The sequence below is a fragment of the Oryx dammah genome, unplaced genomic scaffold, assembly GCF_014754425.2.
Source record: "Oryx dammah isolate SB20612 unplaced genomic scaffold, SCBI_Odam_1.1 HiC_scaffold_3, whole genome shotgun sequence".
In the NCBI taxonomy this organism is placed as follows: Eukaryota; Metazoa; Chordata; class Mammalia; order Artiodactyla; family Bovidae; genus Oryx; species Oryx dammah.
In genome coordinates this window covers 110,883,494-110,910,887 of record NW_024070187.1, presented here as the reverse complement: position 1 = coordinate 110,910,887, position 27,394 = coordinate 110,883,494, and the positions used below count along the sequence as shown (strand labels likewise).

Here is a 27,394-nt window from a genome sequence, read left to right as displayed (position 1 = left end):
AACACTGAAGGGGAAAACGTGGGCAAGCTTACTTCCTTTTCTATAATCAACCTTCAGCTTGTAATAAGGATGAACCCCAAGTCAGAAGAGAATTGTGGATGTGTGAACAGTATCAGATATTTCTGAACTTGGAATCTTTAGGTATTAACAGGAAGATATATTTCCAATAACCGTTTGGAACCGTCTATAAGAAATAATGAGAGCAAAACTCCACCTTATTAAGAAAGGGATTCCCTAAATGGATTGTTGAGCTTTTCCCCGTTTTGATCAGTATGGGACTGCACCGGCCTGCTCGGTGTTACTTTAATTCTCCAACCGAGACAGCCACGTAAACACACACTTGTGCGGCACTGAACTTGTGGGCCGCTTTGAGTTGGGGAATTTAAACACAGGCAACGGTTAGGTTTTGCAGTGGCCATCATTCCAAAACATAAATCAAGCCAAATTTGTTTGAAATCCTGTCTTTAGAAGGTTGTGTGTTTTGACAAACCTTGCAGCAAATTTGGTCCAGCTTTCGGATTTGTAATGAAACCTGAAACCCAGCATGCTGGCCTGCCCTGGGGTCCTCTGGAAGGAAGCCTTCCAAGCAGCCTTACTGTATGTAAGGCCTTCCCTAATCTCACCCTGGCAAGAGACAGTTACTGTATTGGGTTGCACTGTAACTTTGAGGTGGACTCTGCAAATATTTCATGCAGTTATGGAGAAGGACAAATCAAGACCGCAGTTTGGAGGCATTTTGATGCCTGAGTGTTCTTAAGAGTGTAAATTGTGCAATTAGCAATACCTATCCCCTGTTGGCTAGTGACTTGAAGATACCCCAAGCCATGGTTGGGGCAGAAAGTTAATTAACCTGCTTATTAAAAAGAAGAAATGTCTCATTTGCATGCATTTACATTCAAGTCTTACATGCATCAAGCTTTTTGGAGGTCTCTGCTTTCTTTCTTTAATACCACTGACCTAGCTAGATACTGGCTCAAAACATTCACACTTTCTGTGCTTTTATATCTGGGCTTTGTTTAAGGGGTAGACGTCTGGTTATCATTGGTTCCAGCAGAATTTGATTGTCATATAGATTATTTCATCACTATAGACATCATCTCCCCTCCCGTGGGTGGTGCAGGCTTTCTTCCAGTTATCATATACCATGATTGAGAAAAGATTCACGGACATAACCCATCTCAGAAAATAAAGGCCTTGTCTCCATCAGAGTTGGACATGTTATTTGGGGATAAACCATTCAATTATTCGCAATTTCCTACTCAACTGAATTTTCCATGGACATTTTTTGCAGGAGTTTTCTGTCTTGCTTTTCCCATCTTACTTGGAGGTCTGCTTTGGGAGATTTTGTTTCCTTTATTCTGTCTCCTAGGGAAAGAAGACCATTGCACCATGGGTGTTTCTTGGGCATTCCACATTCCAAATAATCATTATTTTGAACCTCAAAATGTTTCAGTGACCTGAATCTAGGCCCCCGGAGAGGGAGTGGGCTGGGAAGAAGGGTGACACAGACAGGCGAGTAGGGGGCTCCAAGGGAGGGGTTGAAATGCAAAGACTCCGCCAAGCTCTCTAACAGCAAGGAAAACCAAAACTACAGAGGGAGCTTAGTGCAGAGGGAAACCTGCCTGGGAGTGCACAGCCAGCTCAGCTCTGGGGGACCCGGACACCCCCTGATCTGTGTTTTATAGCCATCACCTCTCTGATCCTTGACAATGGTTGTGGTGGTCGGAGGCTGAGTGGCTCAGCTGGGAGCTGTTAAACCACCTATATGCTAACAAGCCCAGCCATCAGGTGGTGAAGGGTCCTGGCTGGAGGGGAAAGGAAAAAATAAAATAAAATCCCACCAAACCTTAGACCTCTGCCAGACTGTGAGGAGAAGGATATTTTTTGAACTAGTCTATGGTGCGGACAGGAAATGACCTCTCCACAAACTGCTTCTTTAAAAACAAGCAGTGATGCCTAAAGCCATCCAACTCCCCTCTCCCTCCCTCCCTTCCTCTCTCCCAGCCTCCCTCCCTCTCTGAAGCTCCAGCTCTCCGGCTCTCCCTCCCCTCCCTCCTCCCACCTCCCTCCTCCCTGCCGCCGGCTCGGCTCTCTGGTCTCTCTATAGAGGCTCCCACGGCAGTTCCCAGCCACTGTGTTCAGCCTGCCTGCCTGCCTCTGTGTGTGAGTGTGTGTGTGTGTGCGTGCGTGTGTATGCGCGCGCGCGCGTGTGTGCGAGCGTGTGCGTGCGGCTACTTTGTAGTGGGAAGAACACAGCCCATGTGCTCTGCATGGACGTTACTGATACTCTGTTTGGCTTGATTTTCGACAAGCAGGCAAGATGTCCAGCACACCACATGACCCCTTCTATTCTTCTCCTTTCGGACCGTTCTATAGGAGACACACACCCTATATGGTACAACCAGAGTACCGAATCTATGAGATGAACAAGAGACTGCAGTCCCGCACAGAGGTAAGGACTTCAACCTTGGGTGTGTGTTGCTGTCTTTTTTTTTTTTTTTTTCTTTCCCCAAACTGTGCCCGAGCTTTCCCTGCGTGGCTGGCTGCATCCTGCGGGAAGTGTCCCGCTAGATCCTACCGCGTACGTGGAAATGAGCGCCAGGATGAAGCCACGAGTTTGAACGCAGGGTTTCTTGCACATCAACTCTTGGAAGGTGGGGACAGTTTCTGCTGGAATCTTGAGATAGACAACCCAGCACTTGATTCGCCTGTCGGGTCTCCAGAAATGCTGCTTTCCCAGAACTCTGGCGTCTTGCAGGCTCCGGGTCGGTCCCCTCTTAGTGTTTCTTGAGATAGACTTCTAAGAGATTCCATGTTCATTGGCATCCAGCAAAATATTTTTTTTAAAAAAATAGCAAATCCCAGAGGAAGTCTGCTTTGACCTGTGTTTGCTTTTCAAAGTCACCAGGATTGAGGTGAAAAGGGCAGTAGAGCCACCCGTGGTACTTTTCAGAACTGGCCCTGGAGGGACGTGATTGTCTGTTTCCCTGTTAAATTCAGAAACCGCTTGCTGGGGGTAAGGGGTTCTTGACTCTCTCCCAGGGAGGGTAGGGGTATCTCCTGGGCTCTCCCTTCCACCAGAGCTGGCTCAGAAATCAAATCAGCTTGAGTTTTTGGCAAATTTTGTGATCTGGTGCCTGAGAGAGGAGCCTCACCTCCTTACTAGCAACTCTGGGAGCCAGGGGAGACAGGACTTTGAGAACTTTGTAAATGCAAAAACTCCAGACTGCCTCCTGCGATTTAAATATTTAACGCCCGCTGACTTTTCCTCCTTGCTGGCTGAGCTGACAGGTCCTACAGCTGGGCTGCCCCTTTGCCTTTAAGTTGGGGCTTTGTGTTGAAGTGTTCTGAGAAGGAGTTTGTCACAGAGTCACTTTAGAAAGTAGAAATCTCTGGGAATTTTGTCCTTTCTGCAGAGTATGGATACCTGGAGGGTCGCTGGCAAAGAGCTTTGGGGGACTAGCATTGGTAGAATTTTAGGTAGAAGACTGACTCTCAGTTCCAAAGAGGGAGTCAGTTAAGGCTGTATGAGAAAATAAAATACACTTCCTTGAATTGTCAATAGACCCATAGAGAACTCCTGATGTTTAATGTTTTTAATGTAGCTAACAAGATGTGACCTGCTTTCTGACTGGCTAACTGCTGGACTAGGACTGATTTAAAAAAAAAAAAAGTAGCTTAGCTGTCTTTATCACTGCTGTTTTCTTTATGTGTTAATACATCATAGATCTTACATATACTTGATACTATTGCTCTCCCCAAGAGCCAGTAGCTTTGACACAAGTGTAAACTCTTGTGCAAAGGGTGGTGAGCCTTTGGATATAAATGATATATGTGTGTTGTTTAGTATATATGTTATAGTTTGTATATTTCAATGTTCATTCCGATCTTTGCAACTGTGTATTGGAATCTTCAACTCTTACCCAAACTGTTGGTTGTCACAGCCTGCTTTCTAAATTAGGAGGATAGAGAATGTCTTCTAGTTCAGGCACACATAATTGCAACACAGATTTGGGGTAAAAAAATATCTTGAAATATGATTAATTTTTTTTTAAAAAAGAGACCAGGGGCCTTGATGGATCGATTGTTGAAGAGCACCAGGATTTAAAAACAACCCGTGTCCATCTTATATCTTAGAAAGTTTTTGTGGAGTTATAGGAGGAGGTTTTCTTCCCAACAACCTTCTCTGTTAGGGGAGCAGGCAGATTTCTCAGACGTCTGTGTTCTCCTGTGTCCCTTAATTATCACCTGGCCAGTTCTGAGCTAGCATACTCATCTGGAAGACTTCTCTACGCTGGTCCTCATAAAACTCTGGAGGATGCAATAAGGTGCCTACATTTGTTTCACATTTGAGAGGAAACCTTTGAAAGCCCCTCATTCATGGCATGTCTCTTAAAAACGGCACATTATCTTTTGTGAGAGCTAAAGTCAGGAATTCTTAACTTTCGGATCCTGGGGTATTACTTTTAAGTAGAAAAGCTGCTTCATAGCTCGAGAAACTAGAAAAGAAATCTTGCTATGACAGATCTTAAAAAGATGTTTTAAAATCTCTCTGGCTGACAAAAAAGCACGGAAAACTGTTTGTAGAACTGAATGTTCTAGAGCCTGCCTTAAACATTTCTTCCCTTAGTTAGATTTTTAAAGTAATTATCCAAATAATTACTCTGACGCTTCCGTTTTGCTTTGCCAAGCAGTAAAGGATGTCATGAACCCGAGGCCATAAGTTTGCTTTCATTTCATAATGAAAAAAAAAGGAGAGAACCAAATAAGTACTCCTAAGATACAGAAATCTTAACATTCAGTATTAGACTGATCAAAGTTTATAATGAAAAAAAGGGTTTAGAAAAGAATAACTTTTCTTGAAAAAGTTGCATTGTGCCTTTACCAAGGATGATTATTTATGATGAAGTTATTCTGAACCCTAGAGAGAGATGGGCTGGAATAAAGTACAGTAATATCCAGCAAGAGTTATCAGTTTATAATCACACGCAGAAATCAAATAGATGGTTGCTGGATCACTTTTAGAATGTAACCTGTGCATCCATCCATTTTGGGCAAGAGAGGCTGACCCCTCTTTCTTTCTCTCTTCTGGTTCCTGCTTCTACATTACTTGGTGTTATTTCATCGACTCCTTACACGTGTACACACGCACTTGCACTCACACACACAACCCTACGTAACACGCTCGACTCTCCATTCCTTTTTGAATGTACACTTGCCTAGAAAGAAATTGTAGCACATCCCATTTGCGATGAAAAAAATTGTAACCGAGTTTGCAGAAATTTCCTGGAAACATCCTTCTTTATGGAAAGAAAAGAAAGTCGTGAAGAAGAAGCATGGCACCCACCTACCTTCCTGCTTTTTCTGCCCCCCAGAACATTCTCTTCTGGGATTGATGCATTTCTTCCAATTAAATCCAGTCAGAGCCCTTCAGGAGCTGGGTAGTCTTAAAGAACCCAGGATTGGGAGTTAATCCTGTTTCAAACTTGTTTCTTCACTTACTAACTTGTTGGCATGGATCTTGTTTCCTTATCAGCAAATCCCCTGCAAGGCCCCTTTAATTTGAAAATCCAGATTCTTTCAAAGTCCAGGGTTTGGTTTCCTTCAGTATGAACAAAGTGTCGTGAACCAGAGTAATGAGCAAAGACATTATTTCTTGGCTCACGGTATTTAGTTCAGAATTGCAAATGGTAATGTGAAAACAGGGTCATAGTGGAGAAAATATTGCAGAGACAGACCCTGGCAGTCTTGTTTAAGGCCAGCGCTGGAAGCAAGCGGTTGCTGGGACAAAGTAGGTGCACAAGAAACGTCTGTGAACACGCCATCACGCATCAGTAAATGACAGAGGAGAGAGAGTTTAGCTATGTCATTGATTCTTGACCTGAGCCACTGGGGAAGCCCAGTGTCACTGAAACTGGCATCATTCCTGAGAAGTACAATTCTGATGCCTTTGGGGGTACTGGTACCTCCTGAAGCTGCTTTAGGGACCAACTTCCCAGTGGCCTAAAACTGCTCATCTCCACCTCTCCACATTTATTTCATCATGAGGCAATTTAGATCTGTAATCTCTGTGGCCAAGGAAAGCAAGTGTCTAAGAAATTATGGGACCTCATTTCTTTTTAAAGGAATATGAATGCTTTACAAAGCAAACGAACACAACATAAATATGTTTTCAATGCTGCCGGCTATTCTGGGAAATAAAAATTTCTTTGCAACACCAGAATCTCAGTGGAATTTCATAAAGAAATGCATGGATGTTTCCCCCCTCTTCTTAGTTGGAAATAAGAGAAACTCTTGGAGTTTTTCCTCAGTGTTGATCTGTATCCTAGCCAGTGGGAAGAGGGCTACGCTGTTTTCCATTGTGTATGTTACCATGAATTGACCTGAGGTCTTCGCAAATTCAGTTACTATTTGAATGATCTTGCTGTCTCAAATGTGTTTCTGGAAGAACAGACCTGCATAATTTTTTGTTTAACGCTGCGCACAGAGTATAATCAGATAGGACATAGGACATAAAACTATGTCCTAAAGATTTCAGAATTTATTCTGTAACAAGCTTCAATAATAATAGAAGAAGCAGTGTTATTTTCATTTCCTGAGGTCTGTGCTACAAGATAAAAAAGTATGTACAGGTAAAATATAAGATCATCATAGTGACCTTCATTTTTAGTGAAAGGATTTCAGTAATGTCGGATTTTTATAGAATTTAAGGAACTTTAATCAAGTTATAAAAATTTTGGTTACTGTAGGTAACTTTTCTATACCTTATTTCCTCATTCAGAGACCAAAAATGTGTCTGTTCCAATGAAGAGCTTTGTAAGTATATAGTTTTTTTTCATGTTGGCAGTCTGTTGATTTTGATAAATGCTACAACCATCAGGAAAGTGTGGGTACCATGATGTGTTTCTTTTGTTTTGAGGGCTTTTCCCCTTTTATCAGTATTACACGTTGCACTCCCAAAGAGAAGACGGTGATTACAATGGGAAGCCACCGCGCACACAAGGGTTTTCTTAGAATTACGGTGGTGTTTAGTTTTACAGGATTTAATATGAACGTCGAAAATATTTGAAGACCTTGAAATTTAAATCTGCTGCTTTAGCCCCGCCTCAGCTCAACTCTCCAACTCCCCAGGGAGGGGGTGGAAGGGGGTGGAGGGCTCCCAGGCTTTTCTTTCGGCTGCATTTTTATATACTTTAGTCACAGGGTTGCCCTTGGAACATCATGTTTATTCATGGGCTAGCTGAGTATCATTGATGTTCAGATGGAGCCTAGTTAAAATGAGATTAGGTATTTTGGCTAGGTGGGGAAAAAAAAATGAAAACTGCTTTGTGATAAACTTGGATTTTTTTCTTTTTTTCCTCTTAGAAATTTAGAAAGAAAAATGGTGCTGTTACTCTGAGGCATATGAATGATTTTCAGTGTTAACCACAGAACTTTCCAAGTTTTTCGAAGGGGGGTGGTGAGGAGTGGGGGGCGGAGGGTGGGTTAGTAGTGGTAAGGAAAGCTATTTTGAAAATGTTAAATGAAACCAAAACTGAGTTTGTTTTTTTTTTTTTTTAAAATGAGAACTCCCAACCTCTCTTATTTTTCAAGATCTCTACAAGGCCTCAGAAAACAAATTGCAGGACTCTTGTACCGGTTTTATTTTCCTGAAGTCTTTTTTTTTTTTTTCCATTTTCTTACTATGGGAACTGTTTTTAATTAAAAATTGCTGCAAACTAACTATTCGTAGGAGGCCAAGAAGAAAAAAAAAAATCTCTGAACACCATTCAACACAGATTCTTATCAGCCTAAAATCAATGCGTACTTAAATCTCCCCCCTTTTGGTGTGTAAATTATGATATAGGATTTAAACAGTATTATCCTTTAAGCATTTAGCTTTTTGTTTGAGTTTCAGAAAGAAATTAATTTAAATTGTATGGAGATAGGGCTATAAATCTCCTTTTATTACGTTTGTCCACATTAACTCATTTTCATGTGGAACACGGAATACCCCCTTTCCGAGCAAGCAAACGCAACATAAAACAAACAATGCCAGATATTCTCCAGAACAAGATTCATAAACTTAGTTATTTGGATTCAGTTGGTGGGTCATGGAATATAATTGATCTGGAAAAAAAATCTTTTTGAAGGTAGCAGAAAACGAGGCTTTAAAAACATTTTCAGCTAAGGTAGGTATTACATATATCTTAGTGATTTCCTAAACAATCTATTTTCCTCTTTCCTTTTTCTTCTTCCTTCCTCTTTCTTTCTTCTCTTTCCTCCCTCCCTCCCTCTCTTCCTTCCTTTCTTTTTCTTTCCTTTTGTCTTATCAATCTGAGCTTAGGTTTTCTTTTTACATTTAAATTCCGGCCACGTGCATCTGAACACAGGCAACTATTAATACCTGAGACAAACTTCAGCCATTCCTTCAAGAATTTTCCTACTTCAGGAAATGACAGTATTGATGTCTGGAAATGCAAAGACTATTAAGGCATTTTCTGTGTTTAGAAGCTTACCATTTGGTAACCAAGGGCAGAATACAAAACCAACTCTTACAGTGAAGCCCCCTGTGAGATGATTGGATGGCATCACCGATGCGATGGACATGAGTTTGAGCAAGCTCCAGGAGTTGGTGATGGACAGGGAAGCCTGGCGTGCTGCAGTCCATGGGGTGGCAAAGAGTCGGACTGAGCGCCTGAACTGCACTGTTGGGTTAAGACACTGTGCCTTTGACTATTGAAAGATGCACAGCTTTCTGAAAAGTAGTCATGATGATAGTAACTAATATCTATGGAGGGTTCCCTATCTGAGGGCCAAGGTCCTCAGTACGTTCTATAGGTCAAGTCACGTCGCCGTTATAATTACCACCTGAAATTGGAACTTCTAACCTCTGCAGCCTTACTGATGAGGAAAAACTAAGGGTTACATAAATTATCTAAGGTCGCACGGATGGTAGTTTAGTTTTAGAAGTTATCCTCTTAACCGCAGCACTTCTCTGAAATAAGAAATTCTAGTGAGGATTCTAGTTTTGCCTGTGGAAATGTATTGGTTGAATACAATTTTTCCTTGGATAGATTGACTTTGGCAGTGGCTGGAAAGTTGACCCCATCTGCCTAACCTGGTTGGACTATTTGCCTCTCAAATATCTGACTCATTTCAAAAGGGCCCTTGTGAAATTCCAAAGGATGGAATCAGAGCTGGAGCATATACCCCAGTTATCAAAAAAGAGACTGCAATCACATCTATCTACTGAAGAATGGATAGTTTCAGTATTCATTGAAGTGACCTTATCTGAAGAGTCACTGGAATTGTTGCGAGATACTATGTTTAGTGATCTAAGAGTTTAATTTTTTTTCAACTTAAAATATTTAGGTTTCCATTCAGCGCTTGACCTGTCTCAGGTCTGCTCTGTGGGAGACAGTGGTTTAATTATTTTAAACATCAGTGGGATGAGTAGAAAAACTAACCCAACTTTGGTGGGATACCAGATTAGGAGAGTAAATTAGAATCTGGCATGATGTTGGCTTCCTTTGCAGGTAATCAATTAAGAATCGCAGGAAAAAGAAAGGCAAAGAGAGAAGAGCCCTTCCAACTTGTATTGGTTTCTCGTTGTCCTAGTTTGATGCTAAGAGACAGCCTGTCCACATCAGAGTTCCTCGTGGAACACAAGGCTTCTTTCCTAACCCTGCAGCCTCCTTTAGCTCTCTGCGAGGCTACTGTCTTTGCAGTAGATGCCTGCCCGTGACTAGAGATAAGAGGGATCTCTTCCTGTGATGCACTCACCAGCCCCAGATGCCCGTGTTCTGGTTCTCCTTTAACGAATAAGGAAGCTGAGGCTCAGAGAGGTGAAGACCAAGTCTGTGCATGGGTGTCTCCAGGGTCTGGATCTTTTGACTACCCTAAGTCTGCTGGTGAAGGCTTCCTACCCCTTGAGGGAACCCTGACAGCCACCCCTTGCCCTCGCTTCACTGACAGTTTTTGTCCTTATTGTTTAGTCTCTCTGTCGTGTCTGATTCTTTGTGACCCCATGGACTGCAGCACACCAGGCCTCCCTGTCCTTCACCATCTCCCGGAGTTCACTCAAACTCCTGTCCATTGAGTCAGTGATGCCATCCAACCATCTCATCCTCTGTCGTCCCCTTCTCCTCCTGCCTTCAATCTTGCCCAGCATCAGGGTCTCTTCCAATGAGTGAGCTCTTCACAGGAGGTGGTCACGGTATTGGAGCTTCAGAGTCAGCATCAGTCTTTCCAGTGAAGATTCTGGGTTCGTTTCCTTTAGGATTGACTCCAATTAAAAACAACGCTGAGCATTAACGATGTGGTTGTTCTTCAGCCACTCAGTCGTGTCCGACTCTTTGCCACCCCATGGACTGCAGCACACCAGGCTTCCCAGTCCTTCACTATCTCTCAGAGTCTGTTCAAGCTCATGTCCATTGAATCACTGGTACCATCCAACCATCTCATCCACAGTTGTAGATTCCTGTGAAGAAGGGGAACCACCCCTGTTCTGGGGACACCACAGGTCCCCATGCTCTCTTCTGAATTTGAATGATCTCCTATCCTCTCTGCTCCCTCTTCCTAATACATAATCTGTTTTCCCATAAGCAGCCAAGGTGATATTTTTGAAGCAGAAATCAGAGCACATCACTCTCCAGCTCCCCTCCCACTGGAATAAGCTCTAAAATCCATTCTCTTGCTTGAAGACTCTGTTGATCTTCTGCTTCCTGATGGATGTTCAGCAAATTCCAGCCAAAAGAGACTTAGTTGGATCCATTAACATGCCAAGCTTGTCTGTACCTCAACACCCTCCCCCTTAGCAGGAGAATGTACATACAGATTCCTTTTTGAAACACTGATAAGTGTTGTTGTTGTTGTTGTTGTTGTTGAGTCACTCAGTTGTGTCTGACTCTTTGTGACCCCATGGACGGCAGCATGCCAGGCTTCCTGGTCCATCACCAACTCCTGGAGCTTCCTCAAACTCATGTCCATCCAGTTGGTGATGCCACCCAACCATCTCATCCTCTGCTGCCCCTTCTCCTCCTGCCTTCACTCTTTCCCAGCATCAAAGTCTTTCCAATGAGTCAACTCTTCGCATCAGGTGGCCAAAGTACTGGAGCTTCAGCTTCAGCATCAGTCCTTCCAATGAATATGCAGGGTTGATTTCCTTTAGGATTGACTGGTTGGATCTCTTTGCTGTCCAAGGGACTCTCAGGAGTCTTCTCTAGCACCACAATTCAAAAGCATCAATTCTTAGGCACTCAGCCTTCTTTATGGTCCAACTCTCACATCCATACATGACTACTGGAAAAACCATACCTTTGACAATATGGACCTTTGTAAGCAAAGTGATGTCTCTGCTTTTTAATACGCTGTCTAGATTTGTCATAGCTTTTTTCCTAAGGAGCAAGCATCTTTTAACTTCATGGCTGCAGTCAACCATCTGCAGTGATTTTGGAGCCCAAGAAAATAAAGTCTGTCCATTTTTTCCCATCTATTTGCCATGAAGTGATGGGACCAAATGACATGATCTAGTTTTTTGAATGTGTGAGTATTGGGAAATCTAAATGAATTGGAATTTGGCATGGTGTTGGCCTGATTTGCAGGTAATTGATTCAATGTCCCAAAGAAAATAATGACCATGAAAGAGATTCCTAGCACTTAGTAGGGCCTTTTCAGGTCAGCCCGTGTCACAGAGAGACTCCCTTAATCACCTCAGTTAAAATTGCCTCTCACCAGACATACAACCTCACTCACTTTCTATCCCATGCCCTGATCACTTTTTATGAAGGAATAATAGCAAGCTGGTATTTTCTTGCTTGTAGTTTATTTAAGTGTCTGCTTATCCTCAATAAAATGTGTACCATGTGAGGACAAAAGGCTCAGCCATCTCCTTTATAATTGTCTGCCCAATGCCTCATTGCACATAGTTGATATGCAAAATTCATCTGTTGAATAAAGGAAATTATGTTGTGCTTTTGAACTGTGGTGCTGGAGAAGACTCTTGAGAATCCCTTGGACAGCAAAGAGATCAAACCAGTCAATCCTAAAGGAAATCAACCCTGCATGGTCATTGGCTAGACGAATGCTGAAGCTCCAATACTTTGGCCACCTGATGCCAAGACCGACTCATTGGAAAAGACCCTGATGCTGGGAAGGACTGAAGGCAGGAGAAGGGGACGACAGAGGACGAGATGGTTGGATGGCATCACTGACTCACTGGACATGAATTTGAGCAAGCTCTGGGAGATGGTGAAGGACAGGGAAGCCTGGCGGGCTGCAGTCCATGGGGTCCCAAAAAGTTGGACATGACTGAGTGGCTGGAAATGACATCAAGAACTTTCTACACTGACACTGGATTTTACCTTCAATCTTCCCAACAATTATCTGTAGCTCCAGTTGGAAAAGAATCTGCGAACCTAATAGCTGGGTGAAAAGTCACAGAATGTTCTGCTATATCTGCCAGGGATAAAAAAAAGGAGCCTGAAAAGAATTTCTTCTGTGAAGGCAGGCAGTGTTGAACTGAGAACTTTGCCCTCTGGGTGGTATGAATCTGTTGGGAATCTCCCGACTTCTGATGAAAAACATTTATACTTTTCTCATTTGCTCTTTCTACCATTTCCTCTCCTTGGATCTACCGGAGGGCTCACAGCCATGAATTAGGATGTGAATTGTGATAACATCTTACATTTCCTGGAGCACTTTGTGACTTGAGAAAGTGCTTTCAGGGCCACGAACTAGCTTTTTTTCAGGTGTTTAGCATAACAGAAAATATGGGAACATATTAGTGTATGTTGTGTGTGTGTTCAGTCATGTCCAACTCTTTGTGACCCAATGGACCGTAGCCCTCCAGGCCCCTCTGTCCATGGGATTTTCTAGGCAAGAATCCTGGAGTCGGTTGCCGTTTCCTCCTCCAGGAAGCTGACCCAGGGATTGAACCTGTGTCACTTGTGTTTCCTGCTTGGCAGGCAGATTCTTTACCACTGAGCCCAACTAGGACCTGTGTGATGTGTTTGGATGTGTTTGCGTGCAATGTGGGCACATGTATATGACAGAGTCAAAGAGAGAGACCAGAACGAGAGAGAGACATCCTGAACCCAATCAGATTGTGTTTGTGTACGTATGAAACTCCTGGTTAGGAAACATACACAACTTTTTTGTTTTTTCCCTTTTGGTGTGAAAATAGTAGCATGCATAGAATGTAAAGATCTGTACTGAAGAATGTACACGGGTGGAAATGGTGTTGCTCTAAACAGTATCTAAAAGATACCACGTGCGGGTATCTTTCTGGCCAGAGGGGTCATGGTGATGGGAAGTAAAGCTGCCCGCCTCCACTTTCCTGGTGTGTGAGACCGCACGTGGTCATGGGCCGATTTGTCTCATCAATTTCAGGGTCCAATCTCCCTGACTTTTCCTCCTGAATTCCTTAGTGTACGCATGCATACCTTCCTACACTTCATTTCACTGACTAGGCCGCCTGTGATTTTTATGTAAAATTCCACATTAATAATCATTTGTAATTAACTTTCGAGAGAAATAGCTTGCATAGCTCGAACATTAGTGAGTGGAACTGGCTCAGTTGTGTCCAGCCCTTTGCCACCCCATGGACTGTCACCCGCCAGGCTCCTCTATCCACGGGAATCTCCAGGCAAGAATACTGGAGTGGGTAGCCATTCCCTTCTCCAAGGGATCTTCCTGACCCAGGGATCAAACCCAGGTCTCCCTGCATTGCAGGCAGATTCTTTACCATCTGAGCCACCAGGGAAGCCCAGCTTAAACATTACATTGTTTTGTATTCTAATTATATATATATGAACTAAAATTTAATTTGAATTTATATTTATTTTATATTTTTTCTAGATCTTCAATTTTTTATTCCAATTTCTGTCGGTTATCTATTGACCTTTATTGCGGGGAAGGGCAAATTTTTATTTTATTTATTTTTGTTTTATTTTTGGCTGTACCACACAGCATGTGGGATGATCTCTGTTCCCTCACCAGGGATCTAACTGCAACAGAAAAGTGGATTCTTAACCACTGAACCTCTCTTTAGGGAAGTCCCTATATGTTATTTTTTCTAAAAGAGTAGTGCTTGTTAAATTTTACTTCCAAATATGGCTCATTTCTTAGGACTCATTAGCATTTGATCTTGAGACTCAAAATCTGTGTAGATAAGCAAAAGTTAGACAAATAAACAAGGCTATTTGGCAGTGCACACACACACACACACACACACACACACCCTCTATGCCTTATAACATTGGCCATGATTATCCTACAGTTGGCTGAAACTTCTGCTTGAAATTAAAACTAAGCAGTTGGTACATATCACCTGCCTTTGAAAGGTTCTTAAACAGAACAGTAGATGGAGACTATGACTTCTCAGTTGGCTGAATCCCAGGATTTCAGGGCTGGAATTTGATCCAAGTGATCATGTAGACCAACGTCTGATTGTGGAGATTGTGGGTTTTCTGAAACCAGACCCAGGATGTGCTTACCTGAACTATGATGTGCTGAGGATTCAGAAGTAGTCTCAGTTTTCTAAAGCACGACACTGGCTACCCAGGTACCACTCAGGAAGTGACCGAATCAAACACTCCGACTGATCACTAAGTTGCACCTCAGCTCTATAAACACTTCTGCTTTTCAAATCCCTTTCTTCCTTTCCAGTTTTCGAATGTGTCCAAAAGCATGATGCTATTGATGTTGAAAGATACATGACTAAGCTTTATTGCTTTGAAATTAATGACTGTCTTCCTTGCCAATTTATTTGAAGTTGAATATGTTTTAAGATATAGATCTACTTTTTCTGATTTTAAGAACTTGGCGTGTGAGGAACAGGATATCTGTAAAGGATAACAATGTACAAAGAGGTAGATAAAAATTGTCTTTAGTTCTATCACGCAAAAATTGCTGTTAACAATTTAGCATATCAGTCTAGTGCAGACACATATATGCATCAGTCTTTATATGTTTAGGGACATACCAAGCACCCTTTTGAATCCAGCTCTTTTACTTAAAATTATGAGTGTTTCACTGTGTTCTTAAATCTTAAAATATGATTTTGAGTTGTCTGAATTATTTACACAAATGTTTCTGTTTTAAAACTGAACATGAAGACATATTTTAAAATTTTTTCTGGCTTGTTTGCACCTTGATTTGAACTCAGGGAAATAGTGTTCTTAATAATCAATCTTGTCCCTAGTAAGATGGAGGGCTTCTGATATAAGGAAGTTAGCCATGATGACTATGGTGATTACCATGATGATTTAATACTAGTTAGAAAGCTTGCACCCAAGGCTCCCTGTCTCCTTTTAAGAAAGCTTTCCCTCTTAGCTTGAGAGCAGATCCTTTTCTCCGTGTTTTTCTTTCTCTTGTATTGAGTCCAAAGGCAGTCAGCACAACCTTGTGCAATATCTGTAAATCAAAAGATTTTTGCAAAATTCCTACTGGGAAGAGGGAGGTTGAATTCATGTTAAAATCTAGTGCTGATCTAGAACCAGCAGTTTGGCATACAGCCAGTTAATTTATGATACTGTTTGAAGGACAAATGTTCAATTCAAGGATAAAAGTGATATTTCATAAAGTGGGCAATGTTATGAGATGTATGTAATGTTACCTTATTTCCCTCACTGGATCAAAGAGATCCCGACCTTGTTCGTGTTTTATCCATCTTGGCAATTGACAGACTTGGTGACCAGTAGCAGTCATTTTTTAAAGGCAGATTTCACAGTGGTCACCATTTTGTAACTGGGTCCTGAGTTATCACTGTTCGGGGCTCAGATGATAGAGAATCTGCCGGCAATGCAGGAGAGCTGGGTTTGATCCCTGGTTTGGGAAGATCCCCTGGAGAAGGAAATGCCTACCCACTCCAGTATTCATGCCTGGAGAATCCCATGGACGGGGGAGCCTGGCGAGCTACACTCCACGGGGTCACAGAGAGTCAGACACGACTGAGCAGCTAACACACCTGCATTTTATAGATAAGCTTGACAGGCACAGGCTCTAGGACAGAGCAGCCACTAGACTATGTCCCCTACCACGGCATGAACACTGAATGATTCACTTCTGGAGTCCAGCAGCCTTGTTTTCCTCCTTACTGTTTGTGTGACCTGGAGGGTGTTAATTCACCCCTCTGTGCTCACGGGTAAGGCAGGATGGTGATACAGTCTATGCCATAGGGTTTTTATGAGACTCGGGGGAGCTAACTCTTAGTGATGCTCATAGTGCCTGCGGTCTCTCGGTGTTTATCACCACGATGATGCTGATTTGTTTGCTGGATGTTGAAGTCTACCGTATGTGGTATTACTGCTCTGGAGGTGGAGAGGGCAGCATGCGTGGCTTGAAAGGTCCGAGTGAGGCCACAGTAGGGATTTGCAGGGCAGGAGGATCTTGGGAGGGATAAATGGGAATTTCGCTAATTTGAGAATAGTGGTGAGAAGGCTGCTTTCGGCTGAAAGAAAGGCACAGGCATAGAAAGCAAGTCTCCAAAGGCGATGGTCTGTTTGAGGAAGGGTGCGGATGTGAGCACAACCAGGGCTTAAGGTCTAGGGTATAAGTGCTGTGTTCAGTCTCTCGGTCGTGTCTGACTCTTTGTGACCCCGTGGATTGCAGCATGCCAGGCTCCTCTGTCCATGGAATTTTCCAGGCAAGAATACTGGAGTGGGTTGCCATTTCCTTCTGCAGAGGATCTTCCTGACCCAGGGATCAGACCCATGTCTCTTTTATCTCCTGCACTGGCAGGCAGATTCTTCACCACTAGTACCACCTGGGAAGCCCTAGGATGTATGTATGAGTACATATGTATGTGTAGGGTGGGGTTGGACTATGGTAGGAAATAGATCTGGAGAGGAAGTGAGGGCCGATTGTGGAGCTTCGTTATATCCAGTGAGGCCCTGGTCTCTATCCTTTGGAGACTGTCTATTGGACTTCAGCATGGTGATATGAGCAGGACCCCGGCATGATCATTTAGTTTCTCAGTGCTTTGGTTTCCTCATTTGGAAAAGGACCCAAGAGTAGTCCTCCCCTGCTAGGTTATGTTTTAGGGAATTTCACGGGATGGGAGAGCTTTAAGCTTTTAGACCAGCTGGTCCATCACATCACTACTGTGTAGGAAGGACTCCACCAACCCTGGCTTCTACCACTGGGCACAGGGAACTGATCAAAGGTACCTTTTGGCCTGGGTGCTGAAACCGTGTGCTGCACCCTTCAGCAGGATCACTCTGGCCACTTCGTGCAGGGCGGACTGGTGGTCTGTCTGGGAGCATGTTTGTCCGCTGAGGGGCGTGGATCAGTGGATGGGGAGAAATGACACGCACTTACTGGCCGGCTGAGCTATTTTTAGCTTAGTGTGTCTGAAGTAAAGGATAGATTCTCATGGCATTTTTTAAGACGCAAAATTACCGTAAGCCAAGGTTATGTAACTTGCCTGGGGACACTTGATTGCCCGCCAGTGAGGCTGTGGTGGGTCTACTAAACTTTCAGCAGCCGGTGGGCCCTCAAGGTCACCAACCTTGGCTTTTCCTCCTGCCTTGACAGAATTGGAAAATCGGAAGTGATGAGCTGTGGCTCCTGGGAAAGGCACCCCCCCACCACCACACACACACCTTACCTGGCAGCCAGCTTGGCACCAGGACCCCAGAGGGAGGCAGCAGGGAGTCCAGTGAAGAGGCTGCCTGGGGAGACAGAAGGTGCAGAAGGTTGAAATCCCTCCCCCCAGCCCCGCCACCCCTGCCAGGCCATGTCATATGAGTCTCTGAGCTTCAGCTTCCTTGGTGGAGGATGGGCAGAGCCAGAGGTCAACATCAAAGGAACATCTTGGAACCTCGATGAGATGGAGGCCAGGACCCGGTGGTCCTGGGAGGGGGTGTGGTGGCCCTGCCCTTCCCTACCTGCGACTTCATGCCACAGAGGACCAAAGATTGTTCGTTTCCAGAATGTTTCTTTTTTAGCCTCTTCTCACGTTGTCTTTCCTCCCTAACTTGAGCCTATGACCTCAGATGAATCTTCCCCTTTCCGGAGCCTGTTTCCTCTTCTGACAGTCTTGGATTCCAGGAGATATGAACCGCAAGGCATCCTTTTCCCCCGCTGTTCTTACTCGGATTCCCATTAGGTGGACTCTTTGCTTCTGTGTTTAATCTCCCCCATGAAACATACAAAGGAGGTGAATCGCGTGTTGCTGACGCTTCCCACTGAGCCTCCCACCCTCTGCTCCCCACCTCCCTCACTGCGGGGAACTTGCTGAGTCACCGAAAGACTTTTCTTGCTTTTCTGCACACACGGGCTGGAGCTGAGCTCCACTCTGCCCTCCTCACCCCCTGGACACCATCGTCTTAAAACCTGCGCATGAAAGACGGTCCAGGGACTGTTTTCTCCGGTCATCATAAAAGAACCTCAAATTGCAAATGCAGGATGTCCCCGCAGTACCGAGTTCACTGGGGCTCTCAGTACCCGTTAGATTTTTGGTGCCTTTTTTTTTTTTTTTTTAAGAAAGGTTAAAATTCATCTGAATCAAGACTGGAAAATAAAGCTTGAGGTGTTAGGTTATTCCGAAAAGACTGTTAACGCCTGTCGGCTAAGTGCATTAAACTGCTTTGAAATGAGTACTTGTGTGTACTATTTTAAAAATCGCTTGCTATGAGGGTGATTTAAACCTATTTTTTTCCAGACTCAAAACTTCACATTTGTCTGTTGAAAAATATACTGTACTTGAAACAAATAAACATTAAAGTATAGTTTATTATATTTCCAGGCGTTCATCTGAAGGGAAAATATGTCAAGACATTTATAGTCAGACACTGAAAACTCCGCCTTAATTTGCTCCACTGTATTTCCAGGGAGCTCAGCCATATATAATATCATCAGGCCTCCCAAGGCCTCCTTGAAGGGCCACCAGATACTCCTGGTACAACAGGAGATTGGAGGAGGTGGGGAGAGAAGCCTGGGGAATGGATTCCATTCCTAATTCTATAGTGCCTGTGACTTTTTTTTTTTTTTTAAACAGGATCAGGGGAAAAAGAGAGAAGAAAGACTCTGCTGTTACTTTTAGTTTTGCTTTGATTTTAAAACTATTTGGGCTTCCCTGGTGGCTCAGCTGGTAAAGAAACTGCCTGCAATGCAGGAGACCTGGGTTCTTCCCCTGGGTTGGGAAGATCTCCTGGAGAAGGAAAGAGCTACCCACTCCAATATTCTGGCCTTGGAGAATTCCATGGACTGATAGTCCATGGAGTGGTAAAGAGTTGGACGCTGTTTCACTTTTAAAACCATTTTAAAAGGAACATTCATGACACCCTGGGTGTGTAGGATGGGACTGCATTGGCTCATTCAACCGTCTATCACCAATTGAGTTATTATGGGCTCAGTGGCAGAGGTATACCAGCAAGCTCTGCCTTCAGGACGCACACAGCCTAGTGGGGAAGCCACTTAGGAGGGGCAAGCCTGGTCTGTTGAGAGCAGCGGGGAGGAGGTTATCCTAGCAGAGACTCAGGTGCTGAGACACACACGGCCGTTCACACGCCATGTTGCTTATGTTATAGCGTCAGTGGTGACCTAAATATTCATACTCTTCATTGTTGTTTGGAGGTAAGTGTGTATTTGTGAAACCAGCACTATAATCTATTCCATAAGCATATCTTTTGCTATTGTTATGTTAGTTGCTCTGTCGTGTTCAACTCTTTGCAACCCCCATGGTCTATCCGTGGAATTCTCTAGGCAAGAATACTGGAGTGGGTTGCCATAAACATACCTATCCCCTCCAAAAGCTTCCTTTTAATTTTTTTCTTCTTGTGATAAGAACACTTATGGTCTTAATATTTATGTTTTAATCTAGGGCACTGCTAACTGTAAGACGCCACCCTGTATCCGATGATCTGTAGAAGAGCTAAGCTGCTTTGCTGTTGTTCAGTCGCTCAGTTGTGTCTGTCTCTTTGTGACCCCATGGACTGCAGCACGCCAGGCTTCCCTGTCCTTCAACATCTCCTGGAGTTTGCTCAGACTCAAGTCCATTGAGTCAGTGATGCTGACTAAAGTGCTTAAACACCCCCAGACAGGGAGATCAGTCGTGCGGCATTCATGCCCCTGTGATGGCTGCAACCAGGACCTTTAATCTGCTACAACCTAGACCTTGGGTGAGGAGGAAAGAAAAGGGGACTCCTCTAAGACTACTTAGAAGTCAGGATGTGCAGAAATAATCCTTTGTGGGGGGCCCTCGGCCATGAGAAATTGTATATAGGGTAGAAAATTTCATCCTTACCAAGGAGGTCATCGTATTAATGTTTGTAATTTTTTTTCTCATTTAATGAATCTTAATTAAATAAAAATCACCCTCCTCCCACTATGAGCTAGACAATATTAAGAGACATTTAGGAAGAAAACAGATCACACAAAGCCTCGAGTGATTCAGTTCAATTCATTTGCTCAGTCGTTTCCAACTCTCTGTGACCCCATGAATCGCAGCACGCCAGGCCTCCCTGTCCATCACCAACTCCCAGAGTTCACTCAGACTCACATCCATCGAGTCAGTGATACCATCCAGCCATCTCATCCGCTGTCGTCCCCTTTTCCTCCTGCCCCCAACCCCTCCAAGCATCAGAGTCTTTTCCAATGAGTCAACTCTTCGCATGAGGTGGCCAAAGTACTGGAGTTTCAGCTTTAGCATCATTCCTTCCAAAGAAATCCCAGGAATTCCTAAAACTGAAGGCAGGGAGCTGGATGAGAAAAAAGCAGTATCTCCAAAACTCAAGATCAGGAACAGTGATGATCACAACGCGTGTTTGCTGAGTGTCTGTGCCTGTTAGCCTCCCAGCTAAGTGCTTTAACCTTACTGCCTCAATTAAGCTGCACAGCAGTGTAGTCAGTAGGGTTATTACCCCCATTTTCCAGATGAGGGAACTGAGGCTGAGAGGGGCTTTGTAATTAACCCTGGGCTTCATAGCAGGCAAGAGTCTCACTATGGCTTGATCCTGGGTGCACCCAAGCCCAGAGATGATCTTCACCCTCAATTCTAACTCTGCAGGTGGTGCCCCACTTTATAGGTGGGAAAACTGAGGCCCCAGCAAGTTCAAGCAAGCCTCAGGTCATAAGATGCTGCTGCTGCTGCTAAGTCACTTCAGTCGTGTCCGACTCTGTGTGACCCCATAGACGGCAGCCCACCAGGCTCCCCCATCCCTGGGATTCTCCAGGCAAGAACACTGGAGTGGATTGCCATTTCCTTCTCCAATGCATGAAAGTAAAAAGTGAAAGTGAAGTCACTCAGTCATGTCTGACTCTTTGAGACCCCATGGACTGCAACCTACCAGGTTCCTCTGCCCATGGGATTTTCCAGGCAAGAGTACTGGTGTGGGGTGCTATTGCCTTCTTTGGGTCATAAGATGAGGCACAACTAAAACCTTTTCGTTGTTGATGACTTTTGCCCTCAATTCTAACTCTGCAGGTGGTGCCCCACTTTACAGGTGGGAAAACTGAGGCCCCGGCAAGTTCAAGCAAGCCTCAGGTCATAAGATGAGGCACAACTAAAACCTTTTCATTGTTGATGACTTTCACTCTCAATTCTAACTCTGCAGGTGGTGCCCCACTTTACAGGTGGGAAAACTGAGGCCCGGGCAAGTTCAAGCAAGCCTTGGGTCATAAGATGAGGCACAACTAAAACCTTTTCATTGGTGATGACTTTGGGTCTTCAGTGGGAACCAGTGTATGTACAAAGAGAATCTACTGTGAGTTCACATGGTCCTGGCCTTCTTGAGATCAGGGACCATGCATGGCTCATCATTGTATCAGCAACATGGAACATAGGGCCCTGTGCAGAAGTGATGCCGGAGACCTTTCTTGACTGGATCAAGGCTATGAGAAAAGAAGCGGGCCCAGAAGTTTAAACACAACTGTTAATAACTGGGGGCTTCCCTGGTGGCTCAGACGGTAAAGAATCTGCCTGCAATGTGGGAGACTTGGGTTCAATCCCTGGGTCGGGAAGATCTCCTGGAGAAGGGAAAGGCTATCCACTCCAGTATTCTTCCCTGGAGAGTTACATGGACTGAGGACCCTGATGGGCTACATCCATGGGGTCGCAAAGAGTCGGATATGACTGAGCAGCTAACACTTTCCCTTTTTATTAATAACTGAGCTCCACACCGATGAGCACAGGGCCTGTCCTCCTAGGCCTAGTGGCCTATACGTTATGTTTACATGAATTATTAAAAAGGTCTTCTCACTGGGTAAGCCTCTGTGCAAAAGGAAAACTTTCTGGTCTTCCTGGCAGACACGTGCCCCTCAGGGCTTGGCAAAGTGTTTGGAATTTCAGACCCTCCTCCTATTTCCCTGGCAAATTGCCTTTTCTGCAGTATGGAAATCGCCCAGATGTACAAATAAGACTATTTTTTTTTTTTAAATTTTAGTCACCTAGTGTCTAACATAGGACCTAAAATCTGATGGATACTCATGATACATCAACTGAACACATAAAGAATGTTTTTTAATTTGTAATTGCTTTATTTTTTCTTTCTTTTTTCTTTTTAAAATTGTGAATGTATGATAACACCTTTACAAGGGACTTGGAAAATACAGAGCAAGATTACATATAGTTCCTCTATATACTACAATTATTTTTTAAGTAAAGTAAGATTTTTAGTTGGAGTTTCAATATCAAAAACAAAAATTCATAGAAGGGATATACAAAAAAGTAGAAGGATATAGTAGACCTGAAAATCACTGTGAACCAATTCAATATAGTTAAGATTAACACAGTTTTCACACAACAGCAGGTTCTATTCCATTCACGTTCCCATAGACTATAAACCAGGAGACACCGAAAAATACCCAGTGACATAAAACAAGGTACAAAAGCTTCATGGTCTAAAGGTATTGAAATCATCCAGAGCCTGCATGCGTATCACTGTAGAATTAGAATTTTAAAGGTAGTGCTAAAATGGTCTACTGCCATTAGGATATAATGAATACAGTAGAAAGTTTGAGCACGTATCATGGAAAAGGTTGGATCTGAACTGGTCTCATAAGGGATTCGAGGATGTGGATGTGTTGAGGAAGAAAAAGAGCATTCCAGTTGGAGGGAACAGAGGCCTGAGGTGTTGGTCTGGGGCAGGGATAGAATGTGATTGGCTGCGCTCTGCTCAGGGAAGTCTCTGCAGGTGTGCAGAGAGTTGCCTGCTTTTATTTTTAGATTTGTTTATTTGTTGTTTGGGGCGGCCCTGGGTCTCGTTGCCGCTCTCGTGGATCTTCTCTAGTTGCGGCGAGCGGGGGTTGCTGTTCACTGTGGTGCTCAGGCCTCTCAGTGGTGGCTTTTCTTGCTGTGGAGCCCGAGAGTGTGTGGGGGACTTCAGTAGACATGGCACGTGGTCTAGTTGTCCCGAGGCATGTGGGATCTTCCCGGACCGGGGACTGAACCCAGGCCCCCTGCCTCGGCAGGCAGATTCTTTACCACTGGACCACCAGGGAAGCCTGAGAGTTGCATCCTTAAAAGAGGCACCATTCTGTTCTCACGGTGTTCCATGCTTGGGTCCCACGCCCACAGGATACAGTCATTCTAATGGTATTTTGAAAACATCACTCAGGTTGCTGAATGCAGAATGATTTGGGGGGATTTAATAGCAGCTGCAAGAAGACAAGTTAGAGAAGGATACTACAGGTTTTCAGGCAAATAATAATAATGAATTGGATCACCTTGGAGCCCATAAAGGGGTCAGATGAATGTGGAGGGACAATGGTTGGCAATGCATTGCCGATGGAAGACGTTAGGTAGGGGAGGTCTTGAGCCTAACTCTGAGGCCCCGGGAATAAGAGTAGGGACCCTTTCCAGACATTATCTCTATTCATTCTTGCCAATAGCACACATCTGTGTCTTCAAGCCCCAAATCAGTGTGCAGTTCAATGATGTTCACTCTCTGCTTTCCAGAATCCACGTGAAATAGCAGTAACAGCATCTGCCATGTCCATCAGTTTTGTTGAATTCCTCTGTAGCCTTCTCTGCCTCCCCTGGAGGTGTGCATTTCCCGAGCCCCTTCCCTTTGCCTACTTTTGATGAGCATCTAATTTCATAGCATCTTCATCACTTATCAGTTTGTTCAACATTCGTGGTTTTTGTTGTTTTTTTTTTAGCAAGGATTGATTAAGAGTTTCTTCTCGTCCTCATTTCTGAGTCTCATTATTTCCCTGTTTCTTCTGGGTTATTAGCGGCCTTGTTTTCTCTCAAGTGCCTCTTATCTTTGAAAAGCCCTTGTGATTTTCTTAAGCCCATTTGCCATTTTGCCAGCCTGTATCCCTCTTCCCCATCAGCCTTAATTATGGTGTCACGGTTTTCTTTCGTCCCCTCTTCCCTTCGCCAGGTACAACTGTAGAAACTTGACTGCCCTAAGTTTGCCAAGCTGTGTTTGACTCAACACGAAAGCTCAATAAATATTAGTTAAATTTGTTCCTTTTCTTAAATGTGCAGACTTTCACAAAACCATGTATAATGCTCCCGATATATGCTCTCTTTTATATTTCTAGAGGGCTTCCCTGTGGCTCAGTGGTCAAGAATCTGCCTGCCAGGCAGGAGACATGGGTTCAATCCCTGGGTCAGGAAAATACCCTGGAGGAGGAAATGGCAACCTACTCCAGGATTCTTGCCTGGAGAATTCCATGGATAGAGGAGCCTGGTGGGCTACAGTCTATGGGGTTGCAAAAGAGTTGGACACAACTTAGCAACTAAACAACAACACAGCCTGAATCCAGATGTTCCCTGGGTAAACTCACAAGATAATTTATTTCTCTGTGAGTCGATAGCAGTGAGGTGGATTTTCACCCATGCGTATGGGACTACCTCAAAAGTATTGAGTATCCATCATGAATGTTCAGTCAGTTCTTATGTACGTATTTAATTTTTAAATTAGTTGCTAGATGACTTTTGACTTTTTTGCATAGTGATTATGGATCTCAGTTTCTATACCTGTTAAGTGCAGTAATCAAAGAATCAAAAAAATTTAGGGTCATTTACAGAGTATGCACTTATTCCACATATGGGAACTATACTAGGTTTCAAAGATGCAAAAATGGTTAAGGCTAGGAAGGAGAACGAAAATAGGATGTTTGTTGGAACGACCCCTTGAATGTCCAGGTGGAAGTCAAAGAACTGTTTGCCCTGAATTGGAACTGTCCCCTAAAGCAAGGTCATTTCTTTAAACTATATCTGGCCTGTCTCTCTTTAGGTTAATGTTAAAGGTAAAATGAGGTAACATTTGAAAATGTTTTCAATAAACAGAATTACTTTATTCATTCCACACTGGGAAATTATCATTAAAATCAGTGGTTAGAAGATTTATACAACGGATGGGGCATTTGGTGAGTGAAAGGAGATTTTCAAGGATCGATGCAAATAGTTATTTCTGGAAATAGCCTGTTGTTTGCTGATTACTGCTAGTTGGCATCCGTTTAATGCCTTTTCCCTTAAAGTAGCTAGAGATTTGTGATGGAATTATCTATGCAAATTGAATACTTCGAAAAAACCCTTTGCAAACCTGTATGTTATATTTATAAACTTTACATTGTACTAAAGTCAGCAAATGTCACAGAATTAAAATCCGTAAATGCAAAAGTGAAGGTTTCCATAGCAACAGTAACTAATTCACATTGCATGTAAAATAGAATGTACATTAGGATTTACATTTAATCGTCTATTAGTAGAGAAAAATACTATACAGAGCAGGTGCAATATGGTGACGTTCAGGTGACCCTAGCAGCTCTTTATCTTTTCAACTGCAGGATTTAGCTAGTGTAGCTCTCCTGTATCTGCCTAATTTTGACTCCTTCAAGGAAAATGAGGTATGGAAAATTAGAGGTGGTGTTAGGGCAGAGATATGCACCCTAGATTTAAATGTAGCAGAACATCATCCTTGCATAAATTATCAATCAACTCCATAGGTGTTTCAGAGAAAGAAATAGATCTCGAATACTAAGTGTTTATGAATTTGTTGCAGGAAGCGTACTTAAGAATTTCTGTCTCCATAGTCAATTTACCCAAATGGTCAGTGCCTCTAAAGCACAGTCATGCAAGGTGATTTTGTGGCTTTGAACTGGTTGTGGAAAGGCCCGTTAGGAGGGTGGCAGGATTGCAGCAAAGATGTGGATCATAGCCCCAGCCCACTGCTTCTGTGCATCTGGCCTCCCTCATTGAGGCCAGATGAAGCCTCAATGCAACCCTTATGTACCTGCGAAGTCCTCCAATAATGCAACCCTTATCTAACACTAAGGGTTCTCAGTGTCTCAAATTAGAACTAGAGGAGGAGGATGTGAGGTATTTTGGGGACTTGTAGCCATGTATGGATGTGAGAGCTGAACCTTAAAGAAGGCTGAGCACCAAAGAATTGATGCTTTTGAAAATTGTGGTGCTGGGGAAGACTCTTGAGAGTCCCTTGGACAGCAAGGAGCTCAAACCAGTCAATCCTAAAGGAAATCAACCCTGAATATTCATTGGAAGGACTGATGAAGCTGAAGCTCCAATACTTTGGCCACCTGATGTGAGGAGCCGACTCACTGGAAAAGACCCTGTACCTGGGAAAGATGGAAGGCAAAAGGAGAAGAGAGCGGCAGAGGATGAGATGGTTATGTAGCATCACCAACTCACTGGACGTGAGTTTGAAACTCAGGGAGACAGTGAAGGACAGGGAAGCCTGGCATGCTGCAATTCATGGCGTCACAAAGAGTCGTACAGGACTTAGCGGCAGAACATAACAAAGAGCTCTTTATGTGGATGAGGGCATGGCTACAGTGTGAGCTGCTTTCATAAGGAAGCATCACTCCAAAAGCTAGACTCTGCCTTTGACTGTCTTCCCTGGAGATGGCCTGTCCTAGGCTATGGGCTTACATGGCAGGATGTCTCCCCTCTCTGAGGCCTCCCTGATCCTTATGGTGGTAAGTTCTGAGTCACCACCAAGAACACAGGTCTCCCCCATCTCAGTCTAGATTAGGAGGTAGCTCTAGATGGAGACACTTATTGAACAAAATTTTCTTTTATAAAATTTGAAGAGATATTAGCACTGACTAAACATCTGATTCTCTCTAAAATGCAGTCAGTTTTCAAAAATAACTTAAAGTAAAATGAATCATAAGGTTTTCCTCCATATACTTGCACAGTCTTTAGTATTTCTCAGCTTTGGTTTCCAGTTCTTTGATATGGTAGATCTGGAGGAGAGCACAGAATCTGCTTTTTATCAAGTAACCATGGTAATTTCTAAAAATTTCTTTTAAAATCAGTCCATTAATTTTGTAAAGCGTAAGGTGTTAAAATGAGATTATCTGGCTAGAAGGTCAGAATTTTGCCACCAGCCCGGAAACCCTGACTTTAGTCACAACCCTCTTCCTTGCATAGTGTTAATAGACATTTTTGCTTTCAGTGTTCTGGTGTTTTCCCTATCATTTCCAGTGGGTTTTC

At 43.5% G+C, this 27,394-nt stretch overlaps 1 protein-coding gene across 10 annotated transcripts in view; it reads left to right on the top strand.

Annotated features, from left to right (window-relative positions):
- The first annotated feature begins 2,076 nt into the window (after window positions 1–2,076).
- LDB2 (LIM domain binding 2) overlaps window positions 2,077–27,394 on the top strand; it is a 451,984-nt gene continuing 426,666 nt past the window's right edge. For 2 of the 10 annotated variants that reach the window (XM_040237572.1, XM_040237574.1), the window contains exon 1: window positions 2,078–2,452. In XM_040237572.1, coding sequence (XP_040093506.1) covers window positions 2,321–2,452 — 132 coding nt within the window. In that variant the 5' untranslated portion in view covers window positions 2,078–2,320. Of the gene's footprint in view, window positions 2,453–27,394 lie in introns of all 10 variants that reach the window. The other 8 variants (XM_040237567.1, XM_040237566.1, XM_040237570.1 and 5 more) reach the window with 7 other exon arrangements.